General features: G+C 33.3%; 2 protein-coding genes across 2 annotated transcripts in view; both read right to left on the reverse strand.

The window, feature by feature from the left end:
• Positions 1-4,344, reverse strand: part of LOC125847530 (aminopeptidase P1-like) — a 9,668-nt gene extending 5,324 nt beyond the window's left edge. The window contains exons 1-7 of the mRNA XM_049527135.1: positions 4,174-4,344; positions 4,028-4,091; positions 3,687-3,826; positions 2,430-2,714; positions 2,211-2,333; positions 1,817-2,119; positions 460-546 (exon numbers count right to left, since the gene is read on the reverse strand). Of these exons, the coding sequence (XP_049383092.1) occupies positions 460-546; positions 1,817-2,119; positions 2,211-2,333; positions 2,430-2,714; positions 3,687-3,826; positions 4,028-4,091; positions 4,174-4,266 (1,095 nt within the window). The 5' untranslated portion in view covers positions 4,267-4,344. The remainder of the gene's footprint in view (positions 1-459; positions 547-1,816; positions 2,120-2,210; positions 2,334-2,429; positions 2,715-3,686; positions 3,827-4,027; positions 4,092-4,173) is intronic.
• Positions 4,345-9,048: 4,704 nt separating this feature from the next.
• On the reverse strand, positions 9,049-10,946 carry LOC125847538 (anthocyanidin 3-O-glucosyltransferase 5-like). Its single transcript, XM_049527148.1, has 2 exons — positions 10,169-10,946; positions 9,049-9,723 (listed from the first exon to the last, which is right to left on the reverse strand). Exons 1-2 carry the CDS (start codon positions 10,931-10,933, stop codon positions 9,070-9,072), a joined length of 1,419 nt encoding a protein of 472 aa, XP_049383105.1. The 5' UTR covers positions 10,934-10,946; the 3' UTR covers positions 9,049-9,069.
• Between the last annotated feature and the right edge of the window lie 377 nt (positions 10,947-11,323).

Below are 11,323 nucleotides of genomic sequence, written 5' to 3' on the forward strand. Positions count from 1 at the left end.
GGGGGGGTGGGGAGGGGGATGGGAGGGGAGGGGATGTTTTTAACGGTTAATTTGTTAAATGTTTTTTTAATCTTGCATTATTTTGTTATTGTTTATCATATTGTAATTCTTGACATTCCTCTCAACTCCCACTAAAGAAAGACTCTAGCTGTTTGTCCAGGGCCACCAAACCCACTTAACTAAAATCCTGGGTCCACTGCTGTAGGTAGATCTCCTATCTTATCCACCTGGAGATGGATGGTGTCATATTCTAGAGATTGATGATGATAAGAAAGACAAACAACCCACATGTAGAAACAACACAATAACACAATCTCATATAATATGGGGGACGATATCAAGTGCAATTGGCAGTAATTAACCGTAAGATTATTTTACCTCTGAGAAGTTTTTCAGTAAACTGTCAATGACAGCAGACGACAAAGAAAACTTCAAAGGCTCTAAGAAGCTATCATTTACCTGCCTATCCAGCCAGGCGAGATATTGCACGACAGCTGCCCCATCCCGAATGTGGGCATTCTTCAATCCTTTCATCTCAACAGGGTTCTAGAAATACAAGCCAGTCATTTAGAATGAACAGTAAGATTTAGAGAAAGAACTAAATCACAAAACACACACTAATTTTCCAAAATCCTAATATATTTGGCAACTACCAAATGATCTTGGTGGTCTGTTCCTCTGCACTGGATCATGAATTGACAGAGGAGAAAGAAGACTGAGAAATTAGGGGGTGAGGAATGGGGCATTAAAACAAACAGAAATGAAGATAAATAACATCATTATTCCCAACAAAGAGCAGCGCAGGGAGATCACTGTTACTCCCCAAACCCTAAAGGATTTGATTTTGTAATCATAATCCAAGCTGGTGTAATAATCCTTATTAAGCTGTTAAGGACAAAGTAGCTCATATTAAAATCTTTGATGCCAACAAATCTGACTACAAGAAGGAAAATGAGACCCTATTGAACAAAGCTTTGGTTAGTCATAAAATCCAAGGGAAGTGCTTAAATACATTCGAAAAGGAATATTACAAGTAGATGCATTTGTCCACATCTCTTATAGGAGGGAAATAGGGGGAAACAATCACCATGATCGTATTGTACTTCCAAAAAAAACCTCTAAATTGAATTTAAATGTTTTCAACCAAATTATAACTGGAAATAAAAATGAAAATCGTTTTCTCATGACTGAAGTGTCCGCACCAACTTGCGCACACCTTGGCTATTCCACCGGCTACCCGCACAGGTATTGGTTATACTGCTCACTTAGGAAGATGGAAGGAAATTACCCTAGGGTTTTTTAGCCTATGCTGGGATTTGAACCTGACATCTGAGGGTTCTCCTCCACCTCATTACCACTGATCACGCCCTTGGGTATGCCAAACCAGGAAAATCATAAAGGTCCATGATGTGCTCAATGCTTCCATTCAAGCATCCTTACTCAACTTCAGTATGAAATGTTGTGGTATATTGAGGTTGTACAAGAGCAAGGAATAAAGATTTCGTTTTAGCTGGAAATATAAAATAGACCAATATCTGGCTGCCTTCAACTTAATCTTAGCCTACTGACTTTTAGCTGATGTACTAACTTGTATTTGTTTGCCAATACATCAAACAAGACACTCACTCTCCCTCTTCTTGTTTCATATTTTTTTCTCAGTGGAGTACTGACCCATTACCCTATAAGCAAGGCACTGACCCATTACCCAATTAGCAACCAACAAAGTCCGTGGAAACACCTACCAGACTTACAATTACCAAAAAAACTCGAGACAACTTTCTTGGGGATAAGAATATTCCTGGGTAGTATGAATCACCTTTAGGGCTTTTGCAAGGGCCAATGGTGACTGCTTAAGGAGGACTTTATCAGCATTCAGTTTCAAGTACAAAGCAAAGCAGCATGCACCAGTGTCAACCCAAATGAGGTCATTCACAAACTCTGCTGTCTGAATTTCACCATTTCCTGTACCCTTGCCACAATTAGTCTCCGTATTCAATCCGGCTGGAGTTTTCTCAGCTGAGGAAGGAGTGAGTTGATCAGATGCAAGTAAGACTGTATCTGAGCTAACGTCACCATATTCCCGTACAAAAATTCCATTTTCCTTCATGTAAGAGTTTGCCTGGGACATTAACATGCTTACTTAAGAGCAGAAAATAGAAAGACGCAAATGAATTGAACTTAAGTGAAATGATTATGCTATGCACATGCACCTCAGATGACAACTTTCTTTTATCCACATACAAGAAGGCCGAGTTCAATGTTACAATAGCAAATGCATGAACAACGGGGCTATATGATACATCTGTGCCACGGACGTTATACAACCAGGCAACCTGCAAAATGCAATCATATCGGAGTAAGACAGAGTATATAAGACCAAATTCACCGAAACAGTGAATGAATTTTGGATTCAGGGTTTACAGATTTACTTCATCAAGTGCTGTTATTATCATAGCACGAGCTTTTTCCTGTACAAGTTTTGCTCTCAAATCTTTCAACTTATCTGCAACAGAGCGACCAGCAAATTCTAAAGGATGCACGATCAAGGGATTTGTTTCGGCAGGTGGCTGATTTTTCCAGACTTCATCTACCAAGTTTCTAGCTGTTGGAACCAACTTTTGCTGTTTCTTAGCAAAAGCGCACTCCCATTTCTGTGCAGTATCTACTGATATACACCATGGATCAACACCAATAGCTGCATCCTTTGGCAGATTCTAGTATATAGCACATAAATCACATATGTTAACTGAAATTCAATCTCAAGAAGTTCTTACTCACTAACCTGAAATTCAGAAGTAGATTCATAGCAAACATGTTCATTATGTCAGCAGCGACAGCATAACTAGAGGGAAAATCTGAATAGGGGAACAAAAGTTTTTGAAATGTAAGAACTATTCCTGATTGCTAATGGTGTGAGAGAGAGCTTCCACCTTCCAGTCGTCAGGACTTAAAGATTTTATTCATTCCTCTGATATGATCAAAGACATACCAGATGTTCTGTTTTTTCTTGTTTTCTACAAAATTTGTTCTATCCGTTTGTAAACTCATTTAACCAGGACAAACTAACTAGGCAACTATAGTCACCAGGATTAGCTCAATTGGCAAAGGTGAGAGACTTGTCTCAGGTCATAAGTTCAAGCCCTTCTCCTAGCAAACTAAGTTCAGTATTTGAGTGGAGAGGGGTAGAGGGGCCCTCATCCCGAAGTTCCGATGTTGCAGTTGGTCCAAGGGGTTGGCTCTAGGCGGATTTCCCTGTCATCCAGAAAAAAAAACGCAACTATACATTGGTTCAAGTCTAGACCTTAGGAGTCACTCCCTCTGTCTCAATTGATGTGGCATACTTCCCTTTTTAATCTGTCTCAAAAAGTATGTCATACTTTCTTATTTGAACATAATTTAAAACTTTCTATTTTACCCTTATTGAGATAATTTAAAAACCCCACAAATTGTTTTAGACCACAAGTTTAAAAAGTCCGTATTTCTTACCTAAACTCCGTGCCTAATCAACATAAATTGGGACCGGGAATAGCATTTTTCTCATCAACTCTAAAATAGGCTAATTATTTGCTAAATCAACATAAATTGGGACGGGGAATAGCATTATTCTCATCAACTCTAAAATAGGCTAATTATTTGCTAGATCAACGAGTCTTCAGAAATGCAAGAAACCAAGAGGGATTACTCACATCTGCCATCCAAATATCAAGTGCAGGGTCTTCTCCCATACGCATGAGCTTCCACTGCTCACTAAGCTGCTGAGCTGCCTGCAAAAAGTAGCGTCCATCGGTCCACAGAAGTGCTTCATTCATTGATATGAGCGCTATACCTATTACAGTAAACACAATACTTAAATTAAGTTAAATCCAAATTATACGATGCCGATATGCACTGAAAAAAGATATATCACAGTAATCACGATTCATGAACAGAATACACAAAATGAATAACAAAAACTAGCAGAAACATATAAAAATTTAACTAAATCAAAAAAAAAAAAAAAAAAAGAGCGGGATAAAAGAGGACAAACCAGCACTTCCGGTGAATCCAGAGACAAAATCGCGCCTCTTATCTCGTGCAGAAACATATTCGCTCTGTAAAATCACGGAACAAGCAATAGAAATTAGACCTAGAAGACAACAGTTGAATAGATGATAGCGTGATAAAAGCAGAAACCTGATGATAATCTTCGGAAGGAACGATTAAAGCATCGAGAGGAGGAGAGTGAGAAGCCATCAAAGACCTCAGAGCTGCGAGAGTGTCCGCCATCGTCTCTTTCTCTCGTTCTGGAAATGGAGCAGAGAGGGGAGACTTGACTTGTTATGTATTATCAAGAGATTGATTTGTCCCTCTTTGTAATCCTTATAAAAAAAACAAGGGAAAATTGTATATAATAGCAAACTATTAATTCAAATTAAATGCTATAAATATACTTTGATTTAATTGTACCCTATAGCAAACTATTGCTATTTTTGCCATTCTCCCTGATGCTCGCCACTCTCGTTTGGTGGCAGTCTCGCTCGCCTCTCTCGCTTTTATACAAACATAAATGTATAAAATGTGTTTGTGTTTGTATAAAGTGAGAGGAAATTGTATATATACATATATTTTTGTTCCCCTCTCCCAGATCTCGCTCGCCACTCTCTCAAATCTCGCTTGCCACCCTCACCTCTCTCGCTTATACAAACAGAAACGAAATGTATAAATTGCGCTTTTGTTTGTATAAAGCGAGAGAAAATTGTATATACACATGCAAATACATATATTTTTGTCCTATACACTTATAATTATACAATACAAATATTTTTCTGCCTAGTTTTCTTTTGTCTTTCTCTGTTTCTCGTTTTATACATACACAAATTATACAATTGATCTTTTGTATACAACTGCTTTCTTGTGTATATGTATAGCAAATTATACAACTGTCTTATTTGTATATGTATAGCGAATTATACAACTGTTTTTTTTGTATATATATAGCGAATTATACATATATATGTTTGTTATGAAGCATAATTATGCAAACTTTGATATAGCATACAAATATAAATTTTATGTTTGCTATATGTGAAAGTTGTTCTTGATATTATATCCTGGCATAATACATAAATTGGACCTTTAACTTGACTTCAAATTATAACTTTGATCTTTAACTTTTTGAGTGTACAAATAGGCACTTTAACTATCCAAAACTTAAACAAAAAAACATTCGGATCCTACCTGACAAAATGCGTGAAATACACTTAAATTAGGCGCGTCAGATGTAAAAATCGAGGGGCCCAACAGTAAAAAAACATTGAAAGGACAATTAAACCCTCTTTCTATTTTTTTCAACAATTTTTTCCTCTTTTTTGCATTATTTGTTGTTCACTGCAAAAAGCAAGTGACATTTAATTAATTTTTTGTTATTGCGAAAAAAAATTATAATGAAGTTTTTTTTTTGGCAAGATAGGTGAGTATACACTTTAACTATCCAACCTTTTAATAAAGGGAAAAAGGACAAATATACCCCCGAATTATCATAAATGGTATCTAAATACCCTCCGTTATACTTTTAGGACACTAATGCCCTTACTGTCTAATTTTTTGTATGTATATATCCTTTTGACTAACGGAGGGACATATGTCTCAATCTTAAAGACCTACCCGAATTTTATTTGATTTTTACCCATAATTAAAATACCCACCCAAATAACTTGAAACCCACACTCAAATTATAATCCAAAAATATCCCCAATAATCTTCACTTCTGTTACCCATTCAATTTTCCAAATCAGACCTTATATCAAATTTCAAGAGAAATTTTAGTCTGAACGAAATTGCACAGAAAGGGCAAAAAAAAAAAATTTCATTGTCGGCAACCGTAAAAGAGAAGAACCCCATCTGGGTATTGTAGGAAAACCCATTTCCTTGATTTAAAATGATTTGTTGTTATTGTTGAGTGAAGTGTCTTGCTTCAACTGCCATGGAAATAGACCTAGGCAAAGATTAAAGTGCTCAAGTTGATTGAGATTTCCGACAAAATTTGAATCTGCTCATCAATCTAGACCTCAAAGTGCTCAATTTAATTTTTTATGAAGCATTTCGATCTTGGAATTTGTCTTCTAATGTAGTGATAGGTTTTAGATTTGACCTTTCTGATAAAATTTTGATATTTTCATCAATTTAGTCTTCAAAGTATTCCATTACTTCTTTAAGCATAATAAGACTTATAATTTATTGATTGAAGTAGAGAGAGTTCTTACCCCAAGATTGATTTTTTTCCTTTGGAATTTGAAAGTTTATTTATGTTAATTTTGTTTCTGATTTGATTCTTTGATATGCTTCAGTGTGTTGCTTTTCATTTGAGATGTATGTTGTGGCCTGTGGTATCAAGATTTGAGTTCTTTTAGGAATGGAAATTATTTTTATTTTTGAAATGGGCATATGAAGATTTCGGGTTATAATTTGGGTTGGGTCTTAGTTATTTGGGTGGATTTTTTTAATTATGGGTAAAAAAGAGCTATAACCCTTGTATATTAATTAAAAATAATTTTAATTTTTTTTTAGTTCTAAAATGGACATGTAAAGTATTTAATTAGTTGGCAGCCACTGATTGGCTCACTAATACACGTGGGAGCATTTGCATTTCACGCTCTTTGCCTCCAAAAATTGCGTGTTTATTTATTAAAAGGTTGGATAGTTAAAGTGTCTGTTTGTGCACTATGAAAGTTGGAGGTCAAAGTTGAAATTTGAAACCAAGTTTAGGGTCCAATATATGTATTATGCCTTATATCTTTTGTCATGAAATTAGGGACATACGCAATTTTACTTCATTTACCCGTTCATTTTATCATAGTAACTAGGGGTGTACAAAATCGAACCGAAAATCAAACCAAACCGCAAATTGAGTCAAATCGGAAAAAAAACCCGATTAGTGATTTGGTATTGAAAAAAAAAACCCGACTATATTTGGGTTGGTTTGGTTTTAACTAAAACAAACCAACCCGACATTATATATGTAATTTTAAAATTTTATTTTATACATAAAAATATTTACTTTGATATAATTTTAAAATATTTCTTATACTCTTTCATAGTTTTTATCTTTTAATATATTATTTCAAGTTTAAAACTTAGAATTCGGATCGGTCCAATAAATATTATAGTTCATAGATGTTGATACTTATAATAAAATTTAAATCAAAATCAAATTAATATTAATCCAAAAAGAAAATCAATTCAACACTAAGAATGACAATAATATTGAATATTTGTTCTTTAGTTTTACATTGGTCTAGACAATTAAAATTCATAATCTAATTTTAATTTTCCTTAAATATTTAGTAATGTAACTAATACTTATTAAACTTATTTTAGCATGATTTAGTACTTTTAAATTATGATCATTTTCATTATGACTTTGCAATATTTATTTTATATGATGATTTCATTATTATTTTTTATTGAATATTTTAGTGCATCAGTACTCATCTCATATTTTGTGTTATTTTTTTAAGAAACACCTTAAATAATTGTATTTTAGTTGGACTACAGAAATATTTGGAGCACAAGTTAATTATATGTTTGTATGCAAACTTTACCGAAAAGATTCAAAAATCTGAAAAAATCTGAGGTTTATTAGTTTGGTTTGATTTATAAATTTAAAAATTCGACACAATGGTTTGATTTAGTATTTGAAAAACTCTAACCAACCCGGGGTTGAAAAACCCAAAAAAATCCGAATTTTATTAGTTTGGTTTGATTTATAAATTAAATTTTTTTACACAAATAATTTGATTTGATATTTGAAAAACTCAAACCAATCCGATCATGTACATCCCTAAATAACTAAAAAAAAAAAAACCTGCTATACCATATTTATGTACTGATAGCGTATATTTCAAAGCAATTTGTTTTACACACAAGCAAATTAAAGGCTCCAATTATTCCAATTTGAAAATATATTAAGAAACATCAGTTTAAGTAGAAACGTACCTACAAACCAATAAGTAAATGCCAAAAGTTCATAAATTTTTTAAGTGATGTTTTATAAGGGGCGAGGAAAGGTTTTAGCTGCAAAATCAAAAAATAAAGGGAAAATACATAAAAACCTTGGGTATATCTAGAGAAGCATAAGTTCTTCCGAAACTGATTTCATATCCGACATAACTTGTGAGATATTACATGAAAATATACACTTAAGTCCTCCATCCCACCCCTCCAAAATATTATTTATTATGAGAAGCAAAAAAAAAAATTAACGAAGTATAAATATCGAAATAAATATCCCAACAACTTTTATTTCCAGCTATTTCACATATTATAAAAGCATGAAATGATACCATATTATCTCTTAGCAGTTTCAACTATACTATCACTGTGACATCATTTGATTGAATTAATATCTATATAGTTAAGTTTTTTTCCCTTTGTAAAATGTACGATATATCCTAATTTGACAATGCATGAAAAGTCAACAAGCAATTTATTTTTAATTCAAAATAAAATAAATTGACCCTCAATTATCTCGAACAAATATTCTTTACAAACTCACACATTATATTATAAGATACATGCATAAAAAGCCAAAAACCAATTTATTCTTAATTGAATATAAAATAAAATTGGTCCTCAATTATCTCGTACGAATATTCTTTACGAGCTCATACATTATATTGTAAGCTACACGCATGAAAAGCCAACAAGCAATTTATTCTTAATTGAAAATAAAATAAAATTGACCCTCATTTATCTCGTACGAATATTTTTTACAAGCTCACACATTGTATTGTAAGCTACATGCATGAAAAGTCAAAAAACAATTTATTCTTAATTGAAAATAAAATTAAATTAGCTCTTAATTATCTCGTACGAATATTCTTTACAAGCTCATACATTATATGGTAAGCTACATGGATGAAAAGCCAACAAACAATTTATTCTTAATTGAAAATAAAATAAAATTGACCCTCAATTATCTCGTACGAATATTCTTTACAAGCTCGCACATTATATTGTAAGTTACACGCATGAAAAGGCAACAAGAAATTTATTCTTAATTTAAAATAAAATAAAATTAATGACCCACAATTAACTTGTATGAATATTCTTCACAAACTCACACATTGTATTGTAAGATGAGCCTCCTTCACTTAGTGCATTTTCTGCACTTAGCTTTAATTTCTTAACATTTTCCCTTATACTCTTCTCTTCTTTTGTATGCATTAAAATCCTTACCATTTCTTGAATCTCCTCTCTCTTCACCAATTTCTTTGTCGGCAAAACCATCGGTCGAATCGCCACCCCTAACTCCTCCGTGAGCATGGTTGAGTTCATTTTTTGTTCGGCATGTAATGGCCACGCAATCATAGGAACCCCACTCGTAAGGCTTTCAATCGTCGAATTCCATCCACAATGGGAAATAAATCCACCAACGGACAAATGACTCAAAATTTCAACTTGTTGGGCCCACACAGGAACTACTAGGCCCATATCTTTTGTCCTAGTTAAAAAACCCTTCGGTAAGTATTCCAACGAGCCACCTGTATCGTTTTCATTGGAGTTTAAATATGCACTATCTGTACCATTATCGGATGGTGGACGTACTACCCAAACAAATTTGTGCTGACTTAACTCCAAACCCCATGCAAGTTCAATTATTTGTTCAGATGAAAGGGTTCCACCACTTCCAAATGATACATATAGAATTGACTTTTGATTTTGCTTGTCTAACCATTGAATCACCTGTTTGAAAATATAAACAAAAGGACAATAATTTGGACTTGAACTATGCATGTATAAAATTGATTATAATAGTCTTGATTTCTCGTATGGTCACCTAATTAGTTATTATCTTAGAAAATTACTTTCTATAGTTAATAAAATTGAAATAAAAAAGAAATAATACATTCTCAACTAAAAACTATTAGTTAAATGATTATTTCAAAAACCATTTTATCAGATATAACAAGTCCTTAGATTTTAGCAACTAATGATTTTAAGTACAAAATTTTGAAAGCCAAGTGTTTTCGGAGTAGATGAAGAAAAATATTTGATACTCCACTAATTAATACAGATTTTTCTGCAAATTGAAGTAACTAAACAACAACTAATGTAACAATTCATTTCATTTGAAGACACGACTTAAAAAACTATATGTATATTATTTAAACAAAGTCTAATATATTACCTCATCATGTTCAGTTATGTCAACTGTTCTCCTCAAGGGACCAATTGGGTAAATTGGACAACGTGAAACTGATTGCAACTTTTCATTACTTCGAAGCGCTTTAATAGTCTCACCCTCTAACTCTTCCCATGTATTAGTCAAAATTCCATCAAAACACGTATATTCCATTGCTAGCTTAAGATATTCATGATATTGTTGATCGCTCCGATCCATCATGGGATCCATCACATCATCCGGTTGTAACGCTTTGCAACCCGGAATTTCCAAAGGTTGTTTAAGATCAACATATTCGCCTTCAATTTCTTGGTCAAGAACTTGTTGGTACATAAATAACGCTAATGACCATGCATTAGTAGGATGGAAAACATATTTAGGAATGTTAAATTCTTCGGCTATGGGTAATATTTGTGTGCCAAAAATGTCGACAATGAGAGCATCTAGACGATGGTTCATTGAAGCTATGCCTGAACGAATTTCAGGCAAAGCTTCGCGAACCAATATACGTAATTGAGTGAAAAGTTTAGTATTCGAATCAATTAGGTGGGAAATATCGACCGATGGAACTGGAATAATTTGGATTGTTTTTTTCTCGTTGAATTTCTTGAGGAATTCGATTTCGGGTGATGAAGAGTTGGTTGTGATAGTAAGAATTGTAATTTTAATATTATGATGAGTAGCTAATCTATTGCCTAAAACTAGTACTGGGATTAAATGTCCAATGCCAGGGCTTGACACTATAGCAACATGAAGTTGTGTGCTATCCATGGAAAAAAGAGAATTTTGTAACACTATAGTTGGAAAAGAGAATTAAAAATGTTGATGAATTTTACAAAATGAAAGTGTTTAGGTATGGGCTTTATAGGAATCACAAAGTTTAGAAAATCATAAATAAATGAGAAACTTACCGAAATCTTATTAGATTAGAAGTTAATTATATACACTTTACTTTGCAATCATACAAATCTTTCTAGATTTTGGTGTGTCCACATATATATGTATCTCGGGATGCATGGGTAAAAATTAGATGTAATATATTCTAGATACATTCTAGTATTCGCATTTATCTGAGATACATAGATAAGTATCGCTCGTCTCCACCCTATCTCACTCTTTCTCTATTTTAATGTATCTGGTAGCAAATATATTTATATCTAG

The sequence above is a fragment of the Solanum stenotomum genome, chromosome 12 (genome assembly GCF_019186545.1).
Source record: "Solanum stenotomum isolate F172 chromosome 12, ASM1918654v1, whole genome shotgun sequence".
In the NCBI taxonomy this organism is placed as follows: domain Eukaryota; kingdom Viridiplantae; phylum Streptophyta; class Magnoliopsida; order Solanales; family Solanaceae; genus Solanum; species Solanum stenotomum.

Bases quoted from the DNA above. Each gene is read 5' to 3' on its own strand.
- LOC125847538 (XM_049527148.1), bottom strand. From the start codon at position 10,933: ATGGATAGCACACAACTTCATGTTGCTATAGTGTCAAGCCCTGGCATT. The intron at 9,724-10,168 runs GTAATATATTAG...ATTTTCAAACAG, and splicing joins ACATAACTGAACATGATGAG to GTGATTCAATGGTTAGACAA.